The 19,907-nt window shown below is 38.0% G+C and overlaps 1 protein-coding gene and 1 long non-coding RNA gene across 6 annotated transcripts in view; one reads left to right on the forward strand and one right to left on the reverse strand.

Annotated features, from left to right (window-relative positions):
* The window catches only part of EDIL3 (EGF like repeats and discoidin domains 3), an 805,830-nt gene extending 800,903 nt beyond the window's left edge, over window positions 1–4,927 (forward strand). For all 5 annotated transcript variants that reach the window (XM_045166535.1, XM_044947327.2, XM_006072355.4 and 2 more), the window contains one exon: window positions 1,687–4,927. In XM_045166535.1, coding sequence (XP_045022470.1) covers window positions 1,687–1,836 — 150 coding nt within the window. In that variant the 3' untranslated portion in view covers window positions 1,837–4,927. The remainder of the gene's footprint in view (window positions 1–1,686) is intronic.
* LOC123334993 overlaps window positions 1–6,341 on the reverse strand; it is a 35,492-nt gene extending 29,151 nt beyond the window's left edge. Inside the window, exons 1-2 of the long non-coding RNA XR_006553186.1 lie at window positions 6,218–6,341; window positions 1,720–1,891 (exon numbers count right to left, since the gene is read on the reverse strand). This is a non-coding gene — a long non-coding RNA (uncharacterized LOC123334993). The remainder of the gene's footprint in view (window positions 1–1,719; window positions 1,892–6,217) is intronic.
* Window positions 6,342–19,907: the final 13,566 nt, after the last annotated feature.

The following is a 19,907-nucleotide window of genomic DNA, read 5'->3' on the forward strand; positions in this document are numbered from 1 at the left end:
TGAGGGAAGGTCATCGTTAAGGTTTTGGTGAAGGGGAAGCTCAGTACCATTAAGCACTCATTTTACAAAAGGTTTTCTGCTAGTTGGGAGGATCTGATGTCATCATGAAGGGATTTCTTGCTTTTCTAGATATGAGGAGGTGCCAGGATTGGGGTCATAAAATCTGTTCCTGAAAATATCCAACAATCCAAAGACCTGTGCCACCAGATTCGTGGAGCACAGAGTGCCTCTCTCCACCCTGAACTCCCTCAGCGGGTGTTGAAGATCAACAGCTCAGCAGCACAGGGTTCAGTCTCTGCAGAGGCCGATGGCAAATGCCCTTGCTGTTCAGTCGTTGACAATGCTCTTGGCCAGTGCCAATTTGCAGTTGACATTTTTTATTACTGTGGTGTCCATTGTAACTTTTCCTTTTCAATTTCCAAGTGCTCACAGCACAAGTAAGCACATGGGAAAACCTCAGTTATTCACACCACGTACCACTACTCCATGCTCTACCAACCAGCTGCTAATTTTGTTTCTTTCTGAAGCAAGCACATCTCGAAGTTTACTATTATAAAAGCCTTCTGGGAGAAAAATAGACATACAAAGTTCAAAAATCTTTGAAACAAAAGAAAGAAGAACAAAGTCATGCAATGCCCTGTGTCAGGACACTATAGGTCACAATGATCTCAAGAGTATTGTATGGATCTAGGAATTAATACATAAGGCAAAAAAAAAAAAAGTATTTTAAAAATAGCATTGATTGGAGTTATCTCTTGATACTGGGTTGATTTTGTTCTCTAGGGGAGAAATGAACAAATGACACTGTGATAGAGACCATTATCTGCACCAGATATCCACGTGCTCCTCTCCATTTCCCAACATCCTTTGCAATTTGGCTGAGGTCATATAATTAGTTAAGGTCAATGCAATGTATCCAGAAATGATTTAAGCTGCTTCCATACCTTGGTTTTTTTTTAAAACACCCTGTATAATCTCACAGCTCTTTCCTGTTGCCCATTGTGAATGTGAATGCTGCATTTTTCAGATGCTAGCTAAAATTTGCAACAGCCTGGATCTCTGAATCACTCTTTAGAAGAGACAACCTTCAGCAAGCTGCCTGACCAACAGCCTGTGCCAGAAGCAAAAAATTAAATATCTGTTGCATTTAAAAAAAAAAAAGATCTTTTTAAAACACATAAAAATGATAAATCTATGTATTCCTGCTTCAGAAAACCAATTTTCAACTTATTTAACTCTTTAAATATTCATTGCCTGTGTTGCATGCAGGTTGCTTCAGTCATGTCTGACTCTTTTCAACCCTATGGACTGTAGCCCTCTAGGTTCCTTTGCAACTGTACAGACTGTAACCTTCTAGGTTCCTCTGTCCATGGAATTCTGCAGGCAAGAATACTGGAGTGGGTTGCTGTGCCCTCCTCCAGGGGATCTTCCCCACCCAGGGACCAAACCTGCATATCTGACTTCTGCATTGGCAGGTGGGTTCTTTACCACTAGCATCACCTGGGAAGCTCATGCATCACCCATTCAGTTTTAAAATAATTATTAAGAAAGCAGCAGCAGTGTGTTTTAAAAAACATGGTTATCAGACCTCACATGTGGCAGGGGAAAATCCAAACAAGAAAATAATAAAAATAACTCCCAAGGAAAGGAAGGCCAAATGATTAATAGTCTGTTCTTCTTTACTAGGTTTTCCAGGGCAATTTTGACAATGATACTCACAGAAAAAACGTCATTGATCCTCCCATCTATGCACGGCACATAAGGATCCTTCCTTGGTCCTGGTACGGGAGGATCACACTGAGGTCGGAGCTGTTGGGCTGCACAGAGGAAGAGTGAAGACACATCACAGGCCTCCTCTCTATTTTCCTTAAGTATCTCCATAGAATGAACTCTGCAAAATCCATAGGAAACGGAACAGGATTTTTCATGAAAAGTGCTCAAATTATGGTAGGCCACTAACTGTCTTCTTAAGGAGGTCTAAGCCTGCCTTTTCAATGGTTTAATTTGATTTTTATCATTTAAATTCCTTAAGCAACATCACATTAACTGTGAATTCGTTTTTTCATTGTTTTCTTATTTATACTGGTTGAAATGCATTAGGCAAAGAAAGTAGCACTCTTGATAGCAAGGGTAAAACAATCTTATAGTTATCAAATAAATATCTTATAGTTATCAAATAAAAGCAAGAGTTGTCAGAGCTTTCATGATCAATACTGAACTTATAAAAAGAATACTGCAATGTTAGCAATAAGTTTTGTCCTTCTGTAATGAGTCTATATTATCCTAATTATTCCCTGGTGCCTACCAAACACGGTCAGTGTTTGTAATCGAATTTTGAAGATGAATCTGTAACATGCAGTACTAATTGATATTATAATTTTCATTTGACTTTTATTTCTAATCAGAGATTATATGATCTTACTTTCTGTACTATTCTATATTCTATATATTATATACTGCCTGAATAAGTTCATATTTTTCCCAGTTGATTTTTGTCCTGTTATTTGCCCAAAAAAGTATGCTTGTGTATATGTATATATATATATACGTGTGTGCCCATATACACACACACACACATATACATGTGAAACAGGATTGAGTATCAGTAGACTGAGCATATTTAATATCATTAGATTAAATCTGCAATTCTTTTGTTTTTGAAGGAAGCTATAACTATGTAATCTTCAAATACTTCCTTAATTAAAGACCCCAGTACTACCATCTTGCAAAATAAACAACCAAATCCCATTGTTTCTTTAAAGCAAAATTTAAATCTTTGTTTTGATGGTATTTACAAATAGTCTTATCTTCACTTTAAAATAATAGAATAATTATTTGTCTATTTTTAAAAAAATTTAGCAGACAAATACTGACATAGTACTGCATAACTTGGCCAAGCATACTCATCCTTTCTTTGTTCACCTCTGCATTTCCTGTGAAACTAGAATTTTATTGAATTCTATTGAGGTTTGAAACTGGTGATGGTTTCTCAGGAAAGCACAGCGTGTAGATATTTGTGAGGAGAAAAGTATTTACTAATGGCAAAGTAGTCAACCATTTTCAAGGCAAAAATTGATTTCTATTTATTTTGCTTCAAAGGTCCTGAAAAAATAAGCAATTATCATAACGATTTGTTATTGATAATGGAGGTTTCATTGACATTCTCACAAATTAAAGTTCTCACTGCCTCCATGAAAGTCCTCAACATCTAATTTATAAACTTTACCAGTGTTTGTTTTATTAAGGCTTAGACACGGAATTATTGGAGTTTTAAATTAAGGGTTCTGGAAAAAAAAGTATGGTATGTGTACAAAGCTTTGAGGTCCTGTGCAACACTAAGTTGTTTTTGTTTTTTTTTTTTTTTCGTTATTATTTGTGCTGCATTACAAAACCCACTAGATTGTTACTGTCTTGTCTGTCCATGTGTTAACAGCATTTCTTGATGATGTATATATAGAGTGGTCTTCAATCATAGTGATGATTTATAAAGAGAAAGTCAATCATAATGGCATTTTTAATAAAAGCAAAATTAGGACTGGCTGGCCACGTATTTGTCCTATGCCTACATGCTTTCTACTTCAGACTCTTATTGTAAATTTGAAGCATCTGAAATGGTGATCAGTTTTTAGCATATTAAAAAAAAAAGCGCTGCCATATCATCAATAACATCTTCTTAAGATAGCTTTAAATTAGGAATGTAACTATATTTAATTTACTAAATTGTAAGATCATATCACAAATAAATACTTTGGGTCAAAGGTATATACACATTTACTCTGTAGCCAATGGCCCTTATGTCTTTAAAGATTTACTGTCCCGCCAAACTCTCCCTTGTAGGTTATGCACAATTCTTGATTCTCTACAGAGTGTATTTTTAAAGTTGTTATGAGTAATTTTTTGCAATAATTTACTTTCTCAGAATTATTCATTGCTTCTTATGATGTTTTATTTCATTGGTAGTTTTTTCAAAAAAAAATATTTTCAAAGAGTTTGCTAAAATGTTGCTACCTTTTATTAGAAATACATAGAAATGGCTTTTGCCTCTTTGTGCATTTTCTCGCTTCTGTATATGCTTTTCACCAACATGGAATCTCTCTTTAACCCACAATGCCCCAGATTAATGACAATAAAGAGATTCCCTGTAGAAATGTATTGTGAGGTAGTATATAGCTTTTGCGTAATTTCTATCAATGACATTAAAGTGAAGCAGATTTATTCTGTTTAAATTCACAGTAAAGCAAGTAAAACCTCATAAGCACAAGGCACAGAAGATCACCTAGCCTTCACCTTGAGTAACTCTAACATGCTAATTTTATAATCTATTAAATTATTATAATTTTAAACATTTCCAGTATATGTCTGTCTTATTAAAAGCATTTATCATAATCACTAATTCTAGTTTTAGGGTTGACTTTCTCTTTCTGAATGGCTTCATAAAGGTTTATGTGAATTTTGAAGACTTAAGGTACTAATGATTGTATCTTTGCTGATCAACAAAATATGAAATATAATATTCATTGCTGGCGTCTGATGTGTCAGTAAGTACAGAAATAAGTAAGATACAAATAACCTTTGCAAACTTTCAAGCTGTGTAATATTCCAATGTTGGGTTTTTTCTTTGTAATATATACTTAAATCATGTAGGATGTTGTAAAATCAGTATGACCTTGTCTAGTCTTCAAAGTTAAAATAAACTTTTGAAAATCTGGGATACTATTGAAGCAGTTGTAATCAAACACATTTGTAAGAACACACAGATTGTCTGAATGTGAATACGCACTACTACATGCTGGTTTACTTTTTCTTTGTACAGGAAAATTAAAGAAGTACAGAAAAAGGAAATCAAAATAGCCTTCAAATGTACATTGATATCTGCCAAATTGGCCTTTCCAAAATTATTAAAATTTGTGCATTTCTCCTGCTTTTAGCTGTGGAAATTTTATTGGAATACTAATAACCCAAAGTCATTTTTTTTTTGCCTCATGCATAATTAAAGTCTTGTGCTCCAGGATTGATCTGTCCACTGGTAAGCAGATGCTATTGCTGGTATTTCTATTGTTTTTAAGTACATGATTCTCAGGAATATAATGAAGAGATCTAGTCAATAGTAAGCTATCATACAAATGCTATTAATATATCTATCTGTGTAACTCTAGCTTCCGCTTAAAGAAAATCATAACACTTGGATTCTTCATAAACCCTGTTTCACCTTCTCTGAAAGTCACTGGTAAATACTGAGTCTGAGAACTTCCTACTTTTTAGATATTTTAAGATTCAAAAAATTTAGGGGGAAAAGAACTTGAGATATTAAACATTGACTCCCTAGTCTCAACTTCAATGAATGAACTGTCAGCTTCAATGAATCTGATAGTTACATACTAGCTTATTATATATGTTTGTGTATCCATACATGTTCCTATTTAACTGCATTTTAATATGAATGGTTCAGTGGTGTTCCATTGCTTGCCTGATTTTCACAAACCCAATGTGTTCAAATATAAGCAATTATACATATTTTTCAATAAGGCCAATAAAAATTATGACAACATCTATAGAGGGTAAAATTCAACATCTATACCTTATAAAATTCTGTGATAACAGAATAATTATTCAACAGAAAATTTTCTACTATGAGGCTTTTGTTTGTTTGTTTGTTGAGACTTTTGAAATTACTGGTTCAAGAACATTTTCAGGGCAGAAAGTCTGATCATACTGAAGTTTGACTTGAAAAATCTACTAAGAATAGCTTCATGAATGGAAAATATTCTCTCTATATAACGTAAAATTTTAAAACAACCAACACTTCAGCTTTGAGTACATGATTTTAATATTTTGGTAAAGAAACATTAATTTTTACTGTTAGAAATGCCATGTTCTCTCTCTTCCCAAACGCTAGTTTGAAATAATATTAACAATAGAGGTAGTATGTTGTTTATGAAAAATACTGTCACAAAGGTTCCTTTGAGATGCAAAAGAATCCAGTGGAGGATTAAACCATTTTGCTAGCTGAGAAATATCTGACCTTGAAAGAGAAAGCATTGTCATTTGTCTTTACAAAGAAAGAATACCAAGTGTAGGTAGCAATTTTTCCACTGGTTTTGAAAAGGCCCTTGGATTCCTTGACTCTACTGCCACCGTAAGAGGCTATAATTCACATTGGATATTTCAACACTGCCACCAAATAAAGTATTTTCCACAGTAGGCAAGGAGCACTTACTCAGAGTTATTTCTGTTAGGTGAATTTGGTAGCAGAAATGGGAAAACATTTTTGGAAAACACTCCTCAGTTGTTTTTGCATATCTTGGCAGGAGTTGATTGAGCCATTTGAAAACACTAATGCTGTGGAAATATGGCAGAGTGTCAGCAAATGGTCACCACATGACATGATTAAGAATTGCATATGGTGATTGACTCTAATTTAATTTTATTTTACCATCCTCAAGGGTATGACCCACACTCTTCCATATTTTCCATATTTATGTAAAATCCCCATAGAACCATACATATGCTCACATATAAATGTGTTAATAATGATGATGAATGGCGACATAAGCTCAACCTGCTGCCACCTGGGAAAGAAGTAGAGGCAGAGAGACCGGTGGTGCATTCAAACAATGTATCCCCCACAGCCTCTGTGGGAGCAGCTTTGGGAAACTTCCCTAGGCATCAGGCCAAAACGCTGTAGAGGATTAACAGGAAGACAACTGGGAGTAGTCTCCTTGCCTGAGAGAGAAGGAATGCTTTTGGTGATAAATTACTTAAGTTACCAATGAAACATAGCTTTACCCATATTTTATAATTTTCCCACTTTTTAGAATTTTAAAGGTAAAATTAAAAAAAAAAGACTTGCCTTTCAGGAAGACAACCATAGCAGGCCAACACCTGTGGCAGAGAGAATTCATACAGCACTTCTCAGGGCTAATAATAGCGGTTTCCACCTCAGCCTGGGAAAGAATTGAGCAGAGGTTAAAGATGGTATATACAAAGTAAGCACTAAATAATCAACTCCAAGAGTTTAATTTCCTCAGTTCTCAAGTTTCTTAGATAATTACAGATGTTTTAAAAAAAAACAGTAGAAGGATCCTGCTGTGATCAGAAGTTCATATGTTGGACTCCTCACCCCCAAATGTGATGGTATAGCAGGTGAAGACTTTGGTGTATGGCATTAGGTCATGAGAGTGGAACCCTCATGAATGGGACTAGTACTCATATAAAAGAGCCTGATTCGAGTTCCCCAGCCCCTTCTATCAAGTGAAACACTAGCTGTGAACTTGGAAGCTGACCCTCACCAGAAAGTGACCATGCTGGTATCTTGAACTTGGACTTAGCAGCCTCCAGAACTATGAGCAATGAACTTCTGTTGTTTATAAGTTACCTAGCCTATGTTTTGTTATGGCAGCTTTAATGGACTAAGACACATCCCAAAAAGGAATCTGGTTTTACTGGTATAAGTACCTGGATAATCTGCTGGGGATGTGGACTTCTAAACAATAGTAAAATGTTTTTCAGATTTCCAATGAAGAGAAATTGGTGGGTTAGGACTAGTATTTGATTTTTTAAGTAAATACATTGCAGGGCGGGGTGGGGGGAGCAGAATGACTGCATTGTTAAAGTTCTTTCACAAAGCATTATTATTTCAGTTATAATCCTGTGTATATACCTGTTCCTGATCACTATGCTCATTATTTTTCTTGCTCTTATATAGCAGTTGAAGTTTGAAAACCACTGCCATATGGTCCCCGAATAGCCTTCTAAATGGGTGGCATCTCCTGGCTGCCAGGTATGCTGGGGGCCCAATGTGAGTTTAGAGTCAGGTTTAGATGGATCCTATCAATAGGAGGCTTCTAGGGCCTGGTTGGAGACAGAGAAGGCATGTGGTGCTGGAGGTCTAAGAGACACTAAGAAAACAAATAAAGATATTACACAGAAAATTGTGCCAAGTTTTCCTATATGGTGGGCAAAACCCTTTGTCCTTTTCCCCTTAAAATACTTTAATAAATTTGTCTCTCTTCTATTTCATTGTTTATTCTGCTAGGGAAGATGTACCCAGGTGTTAAGTACAGCTCAAAGGTGGGTTTGTAGCATGAGCAGAGGCTGCAAGTGGAGACTTGGCACTTGGGCTAAATATACTGCAGATTTATATATCAATTTGTTTCTGCGAAAAGATACTGATGCTTGGTTTTCTTTTTTTAAAGGATTTTTCTATATTTAAAATGGACTTTAAAACTTCTCTGGCTTAAAAGTCCATAATCTGATCCCCCCCAACCCCCGCCAATACCCTTAATCTAACCTTTTAAGCCTGTCTTTCAGAAACTTATAATTCTGTGCTTGAGAGTTTTCCTACCTAAACCTAGTATCAAAAGTACTTATACCTCCAAATGGTAGCATATTGGGGCCATGTATTTCACAGGCTGTATTTCACAACCTGTAAGACATTGAAATCTTTCACTGGAGAGATAAAAACTTTTTTTTCTTTCATAAATAATGCTATGGAAACTACTAAATCAATATTAAGAAAAGATTAACCAACCATTTTAAAAAACCTTTCTTTAAGAGAAATTTAAGAATGATGTAAGTTTCTAAAAATACAAAGATGAAAAGACTCTGACCTTCAGGAGCTCATAGTCTGGAGGGTTGGGGTGCGGGGAAGACAAGCAAGCCAACAGTCGTATTTGGTGCTGTGACATAAATATGCTCAAAGAGCAAAGAGAACACAGAACACGAGCACTCACACAAGTAAAGGAAGTATGTGAGGCAAAGCACCCTGGGCAGCGGGGAGGAACATCTGAAATGACATCAGAACTGTCCACTTTAATATTCATGGCCCCTGAAAATGATAATTGACTATTCATGACAATTCTAGGAAGAACTGATTAACATTTCCTCTTTAGAAGAGGAGAAAGAGAAGCTAAAAGAGGTTAAGAGATTTGCCCAAGATACACTGCGCTCTGATCTGCACCGAGATCTGATGACATCTTCTTGCAATGCCCAAGTCTGAGGCTGTTGAAAATGCATTTCATTACACACTAGTACTTAACAACAGGAATGATTTGCCTCCAGACAGCTGTCATTACTTTGCAACTTCTCATAGTGTCCTGAATAATTGAAGATACTAGTATTTACTTGTAAGGTTTTTGAAATAATTCATTAGTGGATGAGGTGTTGATCATCACATGAATATATGAGGAAAGATCATCAAATGATGAACATCTAATGACTACTTTGAGATATTTGATAGCATCAATTTTTTAAAAGGAGAATAATAAGCCCCAAATGTCAAAGTATCTACTATCCCAAGGCACAATTAATGGCCTGTCTTCATGTGTAGTGCATGAGACTGTTAATGTAATAATCAAAACATTTATATTTAAGAAAATTTGGAGAATAGCTTTCAATATATAAAAAGAATCCACAGATATTTTCAATTTTAAAAAAGAATTCCAAATAACATTCAAAAAAAAAATAAAACATAAAACCACCTCTTCTTGAGTTCTGGTACCCAATATCTGTGAGTTGCTTGATCAGAAGAGAAGCTAAGTAGTGAACAATATCTTAGAAAATAAAGTATGTCTACTAACCCAATTTAAGGAACCAACATCTTAACAATAAATAGATGGCATTATCTTTTTCATTCCCTGATGATTTTTCAATTAGAATTAGGGGCTTAACCAGTGACTAATAACCCTGTGCAACTTCATGTAATTAGTAATGAAATTTCTATAACTTGATTTAAATAGTCAATTCTCTGTCAATGTTTTATCAGTGAAGCAGGATAAGCTTAAAGAATCTTAAACAACTGGAACTAAGGGACCATCAACTCTGGGATGCATTTGTTTAAATGTTTAATTCCCTAGGTTGTATTCATCCAATATCTAAATGTGTTCAAGAAAAAACAGTATAACCTAAGTGAGTTCTTAATAGTTTTAATGACTGATGAATTTTTTTTTAACATTTTCACTGATGAATCTTAACCCCAATATTTGAATTATATCCTTGCTAAAGCTGAAATCATATATTTCTCTAAAATCAGAAAACTGGTAGTTATAGTCTTTTGTGACTACCCTGTTTTTTCCCTTTCACTTCTTTTTAACGTTTTCTTTAAACCTACTCAATATTTTAAATAATCTTCTGAAAATGTTAGACTGGATAAGGTACATTGACTATAATGAAAAAATTATTTATGATCCTTATCTTGTTTATGCTTTTAGTAGGCTTATTTAACAGTAGCACCTATAAGCCTGAAAGATATTCAATCTGTAGTCTAATATGAGTACCTGATTATCTCTAATGCATTTCTGCACGTTAAGTTATTCTGAGTCTTGGTTTGGGGCCAATATTCTTTTCCTTATTATACACATTGTCATATATGTATTCCTATTTTCTTTTTTAAAAGCCATTTTCACGGTAAATAATGATTTGAAACCTGTGCTGCAGGCACTCTCTCATCTAAGAAATTTATTTAGAGTCTACTAAAGGCAAAAGGACTCATAAAAATATCAAGTGTGAAATTTATGTCCACAACATTTGTGTATGGCCCAATAGATTGTGCCATGCACAAAGGAGACAGGCCAAGAGATATGAGTGAAGGCTGGTATCTAGCCTCTTTCCCATTTGGCAAGCTCAAACCCTGAGGAAGATCTGTCCACACAAAGTGCCTTTGTGTAAATCATATTCCCATAAGAGGTGCCTTTGCCAATTTTAATAAGCATCTTATATTCTGAGGGTAGAGGCTTGATTAGTTTCAGTGCCTGACTACCACTTCTATTAAGCCAATCTTCCAGTATAGGAGACTGTTATTATCTTACATTTTTGTAAAATGTTTAGCATATTCTAAATATTCCCTCTGGAGCAGGGAATGGCAACCCACTCCAGTATTCTTACCTGGAGAATTCCATGGACAGAGGAGCCTGGCAGGCTACAGTCCATGGGATGACACCCCAGCATAATCTTAAGCATCAAAGTGAAAATTCCAGATTTTGCTTCCGTTTCCTCTCCTCTGTGTTTTAGATCACAAGTTGCACCTAAAATGAGTTTGGAGGTGCAGGTTTCCTACCACTTATTCCTGAATTTAAAAATGGCTAAAATAAGGGAGTGGTCACAATGGCTTCTTTGATAGCTCAGTTGGTGAAGAATACGCCTGCAATGCAGGAGGCCCTGGTTTGATCCCTGGGTTGGGAAGATCCCCTGGAGAAGGGAAAAACTACCAACTCCAGTATTCTGGCCTGGAGAATTCCATGCATTGTATAGTCCATGACATGCAAAGAGTCGGATATGACTGAGCAACTTTCACTTTCACAATGGCAGAGTAGAAAGACCCTGAGTTTACCTCCTCTCATGAGCAAATGAAAAACACAACTATCTGCGGAACAACTATTGGAAAAGACTACAAACTACCAGAAGAGATTTTCTGTAACTAAAGACATAAAGAAGGAACTACAAGGAGATGGGGAGGAGGGACAGACCTGTGATATAATCAAATCCCACACCCACCAGGTGGGCGCCTCACAAACTGGAGAGTGATTATGTTGCAGAGGTTCTTCCACAGGAGTGAGAGTTCTGAGCCCCGCATCAGGATCCCCAGCCCAGGGGTCCAGCACAGGGAGGACAAGCCCCCCAGAACATTTGGCTTTGAGGACCAGTGGGGCTTAATTGCAGGAGCCTCATTGGACTGGGGGAGAGATTTCACTCAAAGGGCATCACAACATCCAAGTGCACCAGATCCCAGAAAAAAAGGAACAATTTGCTAGGAGCCTGACCAGGGAGGCCAGACCTATCTGCTGGTCTTGGAGAGTCTCCCAGTGAGCTAGGGAGGAGGCTGTGGCTTACCCTAGGGACTTACACAATGGCGGCAGGCATATTGGGGAGCATTCAAACACATGAACGGTGCTGTTCATGGCTGCCATCTTGGCTTATCAGCACCAAGACCTGGCCCCACCCAACAGATTGTAGGTGCCAGCGCTGGGATGCCTCAGGCCAAAAAAATTAACTGGATGGGTAGATGGCCCACCCATCAGCAGACAGCCTTTGTAAAGACTTCTTGAGTTCACAGCTGCCTCTAGACATGCCCCGAGACCCAGTCCTGCCCACCAGAAGGCTAAGGCCCAGCTTTACTCACCAATGAGCAGGGACCATCCCTCCCCAAGAGGAAGCTGCAGCCATTAGACCAATATCACCCACTAGGGCACACAAGAAGCACAAAAATTATGATCCCAACAACCTGCAGACTGAGCCTGCCAACAGCAAGCTAGACCCTACCCTGGGACTAGCTGGGCCCTGGCCTTGCCCACTAGCAGGCCAACACAACTTTCACGATACCCAGGACTCCAAAGCCAACTGTGTCAGGAACACTGCACCCCCAAAACCAACAGTCTGAAATGAGCCCAGAGACCTGTGGGCCCTGCAGCCAGACTCCAGGAAGCAGCTCTGCCTGCCAGTAGGCACAAACCCCAGAATCGTAGGAACTCTGATTCCATCCTCTGGTGAGCCAGCCCTAGTCCCAGAGCCACGAGGGCTCTACAACCAGATATCTCATGACCAGGACCCACTAAACAGCAACCAGCAGCATCCACAGAAGGCAGGGCCTGGCAACCAACTGGACTATGGGCCAACCAAGCCTACCAGACCGCCCACATAGTCATTTCACCACAACAGAAGGACCCACGCAACTCCATGGAGCATACTGCTTGGATGACGAGAGGGAAGTGAACTGCTAGGATGCATAGGACGTCTCCTATGGAAGGCCACTTCTCCAAAGTTGAGAAATGTAACTAACTTGCCTCATACATAAAAATATGAATAGAAACTTAGATAAAATAAGGCATCAGAGGGAAATGTTTTAGAAAAAGGAACAAGATAAAACCCCAGAAGGACTAAGGGAAGATAGGCAATCTACCCAAGAAAGATTTCAGATTAATGATTGTAAAGATTATCAAAGAACTTGGGAGAAGAATGGATGTACAGAGCAAGAAGTTAGAGTTTTTAATCAGAGTTAGAAACTGTAACAAACAATCAGAGATGAAGAATACAATAAATGAAATGAAAAATATACTGGAGGAATCAGTAGTGGACTAAAATTTTCAGAAGAAAACGTCATAGTCTAATGTGCTATTTAAGGCTGGTGTTTCCTTATTGATTTTCTGGAATAATCTGGATGATGTGGGGTTTTAAAGTTCCCTAGGTTTATTGTATTTCAGTTGATTCCTCCTTTATGTCTGTTAATATTTGCCTTCTATATTGAGTTCCTCCTATGTTGGAATACATTAAAATGATCATGCACCATAATCAAGTGGCATTTATCCCAGGGATGCAAGGATTTTTCAATATCCACAAAAATCAGTGTGACACACAACATTAAAAAATTGAATAAAAAATCAACCTATTATCTCAATAGGTACAGAAAAAGCTTTTGATAAAATTCAACATCCATTTATGATAAAATCTCTCCAGAAAGTGGGAATAGAGAACATCAGATCAGATCAGATCAGTCGCTCAGTCGTGTCTGACTCTTTGCGACCCCATGAATCACAGCACACCAGGCCTCCCTGTCCATCACCAACTCCCGGAGTTCACTCAGACTAACGTCCATCGAGTCAGTGATGCCATCCAGCCATCTCATCCTCTGTCGTCCCCTTCTTCTCCTGCCCCCAATCCCTCCGAGCATCAGAGGGATTTTCCAATGAGTCAACTCTTCACATGAGGTGGCCAAAGTACTGGAGTTTCAGCTTTAGCATCATTTCTTCCAAAGAAATCCCAGGGCTGATCTCCTTCAGAATGGACTAGTTGGATCTCCTTGCAGTCCGAGGGACTCTCAAGAGTCTTCTCCAAAACCACAGTTCAAAAGCATCAATTCTTCAGCACTCAGCTTTCTTCACAGTCCAACTCTCACATCCATACATGACCACAGGAAAAACCGTAGCCTTGACTAGATGAACCTTTGTTGGCAAAGTAATGTCTGCTTTGAATATGCTATCTAGGTTGGTCATAACTTTCCTTCCAAGGAGTAAGTGTATTTTAATTTCATGGCTGCAGTCATCATCTGCAGTGATTTTGGAGCCCAGAAAAATAAAGTCTGACACTGTTTCCACTGTTTCCCCATCTATTTCCCATGAAGTGATGGGACCGGATGCCATGATCTTCATTTTCTGAATGTTGAGCTTTAAGCCAACCTTTTCACTCTCCACTTTCACTACCTCAACACAATAACAGCCATATACAGCAGGCCTACAGCTAGCATCATACTCAATGGTGAGGAAAAGCTTAAAGCATAGCTTCTAAATCTCAGACAAGACAAGGATGCCTGCTTTTGACAGTTTTATTTAACATAATTTTCCAAGTCCTTGCCACAGCAATCAGGGAATAAAAAAAGGGAATCCAAATTGGAAAGGAAGAAGTAAACTATCAAATGTTTGCAGATAAAATGACAACTGCACAGAGAAAATCCTAAAGACACCACCAGAATACTACTAGAGCTCATTAATTAATTCAGTAAAGTTGCACGATATACATTTAATATACATAAATCTGTTGCATTTCTATACACTAACAAAGAAATGTCAGAGAAATTAAGGAAACAATCCCACTTACCATCACATCAAAAAGAATGAAATACCTAGAAATAAACCTAACTACAGAGGCAAAAGCCCTATACTCTGAAAGCTATAAGATACAAATAAAAGAAATTGAAGATCACACAAATAGATGGAAAGGCATACTGTGTTCTTGGATTGGAAGAATCACTATTGTTAAAATGGCCATAGTACCCAAAGCAATCTACAGATTCAATGCAGTCCCTATTTATTTATTTTAATTGAAGGATAATTACTTTACAACATTGTGGTGGTTTTTGCCATACATCAACATGGCACAGAATAATTTTAAAATTTTTATGGAAAAACAAAAGACCCCAAATAGCCAAAACAATATTAAGAAAGAAGAACAGAGCTAGAGTAATCACCTTTTCTGACTTCAGACTTCACTACAAGACTACAGGGATCACAAGAGTATGATACTGATATGAAAAAAGAGACACACGTGTCAGTGGAATAGGATAGAAAGCCCAGAAATAAGCCCACACATTTATGGTCAATTAATCTGGAACAAAGAAGGCAAGAAAATAGAATGGAGAAAAGATAGTCTCTTTAGCAGTGCTGCTGGGAAAATTGGACAACTGCATGTAAAAGAATGAAATTAGAACATTGTCTAACACCATACACAAAAGATAAAATTTATTAAATACCTAAATGTAAGATCAAATAGTATAAAACTCACAGAGCAAAACATAGGTATACCTTGCAACAAGAGTTTTTAGATTCATCTCCTACAGTGAAATTCAGATCAATCACCATTATGTCTACTACTGTGGGCAAAAATACCTTAGAAAAAATGGAGCGGCCTTCATAGTATGAAATGCATTATTGGGCACAGTCTCAAAAATGACAGAATGATCTCTGTTCAATATCACAGTGATCCAAGTCTATGCCCCAATCATTAATGCTGAAGAAGCTGAAGTTGAACAGTTCTATGACCTTCTATGACCTACAAGACCTACAAGATCTTCTAGAACACCAAAAAAAAAAAAAGTCTCTTTCATCCTTTTTATTATAAGGGATTAGAATGCAAAAGTAGGAAGTCAAGAGATACCTGGAATAACAGGCAAGTTTGGCCTTGGAGTACAAGATGAAGCAAGGCAAAGGGTAACAGAGTTTTGCCAAGAGAACACATTGGTCATAGAAAACACCCTCTTTCAACAACACAAAGAGACAACTCTACACATGGACATCACAAGATGGTCAGTACCAAAATCAGACTGTTTATATTCTTTGCAGGAAAGGATGGAGAAGCTCTATACAGTCAGCAAAAACAAGACCTGGAGAAAACTGTGGCTCAGATCATGAACTCCTTATTGCAAAATTCAGACTTAAATTGAAGAATGTAGGGAAAACCTCTAGACCATTCAGGTATGACCTAAATCAAATCCCTTATGATTATACAGTGGAAGTGACAAATAGATTCAAGGGATTCTATCTGATAGACAGAATGCCGGAAGAACTATGGATAGAGGTTGGTAACATTGTACATCAGGCAGTGATCAAAAACATCCCCACGAAAAAGAAATGTAAAAAGACAAAACAGTTGTCTGAGAGGGCTTACAAAGAGCTAAGAAAAGTAGAGATGTGAAAGGCAAAGGAGAAAATCAAAGATATACCCATCTGAATGCAGAGTTCCAAAGAATAGCAAAGAAAGATAAGAAAACGTTCCTAAGTGAACTATGTAAAGAAATAGAGGAAAACAGTAGAATGGAAAAGACTACAGATCTCTTGTAGAAAATCGGGAGATACTAAGGGAACATTTCATGCAAAGATAGGCACAATAAAGGACAGAAATGGTATGGACCTAACAGAAGCAAAAGATATTAAGAAGCAGTGGCAAAAATACACAATAGAGCTATATGAAAAAGATCTTAATGATCTGGATAACCATGAAAGGGTGATCATTCACCTAGAGACAGACATCCTGGAATGTGAAGTCAAGTGGGCCTTAGGAAGCATCGCTATGAACAAAACTAGTGAAGTGATGGAATTCCAGTTGAGCTATTTCAAATCCCAGAAGATGATGCTGTGAAAGTGCTGCACTCAATAGGCCAGCAAATTTGGAAAGCTCAGCAGTGGCCACAGGACTGGAAAAGGTCAGTTTTCATTCCAATCCCAAAGAAAGGCAATATCAAAGAATGTTTAAACTACCAAGCAATTGTACTTATCTCACACGCCTAGCAAAGTAATACGCCTAGCAAAGTAATGCTCAAAATTCTCCAAGCGAGTCTTCAACAGTATGTGAACCAAGAACTTCCAGATCTTCAAGCTGTATTTACATAAGACAGGAATCAAAGATCAAATTGCCAACATCCACTGGATCATAGAAAAAGCAAGAGAGTTCCAGAAAAACTTCTACTATTGCTTCACCCACTATGCTAAAGTCTTGGCCTGTGTGATCACAACAAACTGAGGAATATTCTTCGATAGATGGGAATACCAGACTACCTTGCCTGTCTCCTGAGAAAACTGTATGCAGGTCAAGAAGCAATGGTTAGAACTGGACAGGGAACAATGGACTGATTCCAAATTGGGAAAGGAGTACTTCAAGGCTATATATTGTCACCCTGCTGATTTAACTTATATTCAGAGTACATTATGGGAAATGCAGAGCTGAATGAAGCAGAAGCTGGAATCAAAATTGCTGGGAGAAATATCAATAACCTCAGATATGCAGATGACACCACCCTTATGGCAGAAAATGAAGATGAACTAGAGAGTCTCTTGATGAAAGTAAAAGAGGAGAGTGAAAAAAGCTTAAAACTCAACATTCAAAAAATGAAGATCATGGCATCCAGTCCCATCACTTCACAGCAAATAGATGGGGAAACAACAGAAACATTGACAGTCTTTATTTTCTTGGGCTCCAAAATCACTGCAGATGGTGAATACAGCCATGAAATTAAAAGACACTTGCTCCTTGGAAGAAGAGTTATGACAAATCTAGACAGCATATTAAAAAGTAGAGACATTACTTTGCTAACTAAGCTCCATATAGTCAAAGCTATGGTTTCTCCAGTAGTCATGCATGGATGTGAGAGTTGGATTATATAGAAGGTTTAGCACTGAAGAATTGATGCTTTTGAACTGTGGTGTTAGAGAAGACTCTTGAGAGTCCCTTGGACTGCAAGGAGATCCAACCAGTCCATTCTGAGGGAGATCAGCCCTGGGATTTCTTTGGAAGGAATGATGCTAAAGCTGAAACTCCAGTACTTTGGCCACCTCACGTGAAGAGTTGACTCATTGGGAAAGACTCTAATGCTGGGAAGGATTGGGGGCAGGAGGAGAAGGGGATGACAGAGGATGAGATGGCTGGATGGCATCACTGACTCGATGGATGTGAGTCTGAGTGAACTCCGGGAGTTGGTGATGGACAGGGAGGCCTGATGTGCTGCGATTCATGGGATAGCAAAGAGTTGGACAGACTGAGTAACTGAACTGAACTGAACTGAAAGGAAATCAGTCCTGAATATTCATTGGAAGGACTGATGCTGAAGCTGAAACTCCAATACTTTGGCCACTTGATGTGAAGATCTGACTCATTGGAAAAGACCCTGATGCTGGGAAAGACTGAGGGCAGGAGGAGAAGAGGGTGAGGGGATGATATGGTTGGATGGCATCATCAATCCAATGGATATGAATTTGTTCAAACTGCAGGAGATACTGAAGGACAGGGAAGCCTGGTGTACTGCATTCCTAGGGTCACAAAGAGTTGGATACAACTGAGTGACTGAACAACAACAACAACCTAGAGTAAAGGAAATAAAAGCAAAATTGGGCCTAATTAAACTTAAATGCTTTTTCACAACAAAGGAAACCATAAACAAAATGAAAAGACCAGCTATGGAATGAGAGAAACTATTTGAAAGTAATGCAACTGATGTGTTTAATTTTCAAAATATACAAACAGTTCATACAGCTCAATATTGAAAAACAACCCAATCTAAAAAATGAGCATAAGACCTAAATAGACATGAAAAGATTCTCCACACTGCTAATATTACAGAAATACAAATGAAAACTCTAATGAGGTACCACCTCACACCTGATGGTCATTCTGACCATCAACAAAAAGTCTACAAATAATAAATGCTGTAGAAGGTGTGGAGAAAAGATAACTCTTTGACACTGTTGGTGGGAATGTACACTGGCGCATGACTATGGAAAACAGTATGGAGGTTCTTAAAGAACTAAAAATAGAGCTACCATGCAATTCCTGGACATGTACCAAAAAGATACATGCACTTCAGCATGCATAACAGCTATTTACAATAGCTAAGACATTGAAGCAACCTATATGCCCCTCAGCTAATGAATGGATAAAGAAGATGTAGTGTATACCTGGGTCTCCCACATTGCAGGCAGATTCTTTACCATCTGAGTCACAAGTGAAACTTATACACACACACACCCACAAACACACATAAAATGAAATAGCGCTTGTGTGCACACTAAGTTACTTCATTTGTGTCGACTCTTTGTGACCCTATGGACTGCAACCCACCAGGCTCCTCTGTCTATCGGATTCTCCAGGCAAGAATACTGGAGTGTGTTGCCAAGCCCTCCTCTAGGGGATCTTCCTGACCCAGAAACCAAACTCATATCTCCTATGTCTCCTGAATTGGCAGATAGGTTCTTTACCACTAGCACCACCTGGGAATGCTGCTGCTGCTAAGTCGCTTCCGACTAAGTCGTGTCTGACTCTGTGTGACCCCATAGTCGGCAGCCCACCAGGCTCCCCTGTCCCTGGGATTCTCCAGGCAAGAACACTGGAGTGGGTTGCCATTTCCTTCTCCAATGCAAGAAAGTGAAAAGTGAAAGTGAAGTCACTCAGTTGCGACCCCGTGGACTGCGGCCTACCAGGCTCCTCCATCCATGGGATTTTCCAGGCAAGAGTACTGGAGTGGGGTGCCATACTCAGCCATAAAAAGTAATAAAATAATGCCATTTGCATGAATGAACACAGAGATTATCATCCTAAAGTAAATCAGAAGACATTTATCATTTATATGTGGAATCTAAAAAGAGTGATACAAATGAACTTATTTACAAAACAGAAATAGACTCACAGACAGAAAACAAACTTACGATTACCAAAGGGGAAAAGTGAGGGGATATCAGGAGTAAAGCAGAAGATTTTTTTTAAAAGGCAGCAAGAATACACAAAGAACTACACAAAAAGATCTCAATGACCCAGATGGCCATGATGATGTGATCACTCAACTAGAGTCAGACATCTTGGGTTCCGAAGTCAAGTGGGCCTTAGGAAACATCATTACAAACAAAGCTAGTGGAAGTGATGGAATTCCAGCTGAACTA

The sequence above is a fragment of the Bubalus bubalis genome, chromosome 9 (assembly GCF_019923935.1).
Source record: "Bubalus bubalis isolate 160015118507 breed Murrah chromosome 9, NDDB_SH_1, whole genome shotgun sequence".
NCBI lineage: Eukaryota > Metazoa > Chordata > Mammalia > Artiodactyla > Bovidae > Bubalus > Bubalus bubalis.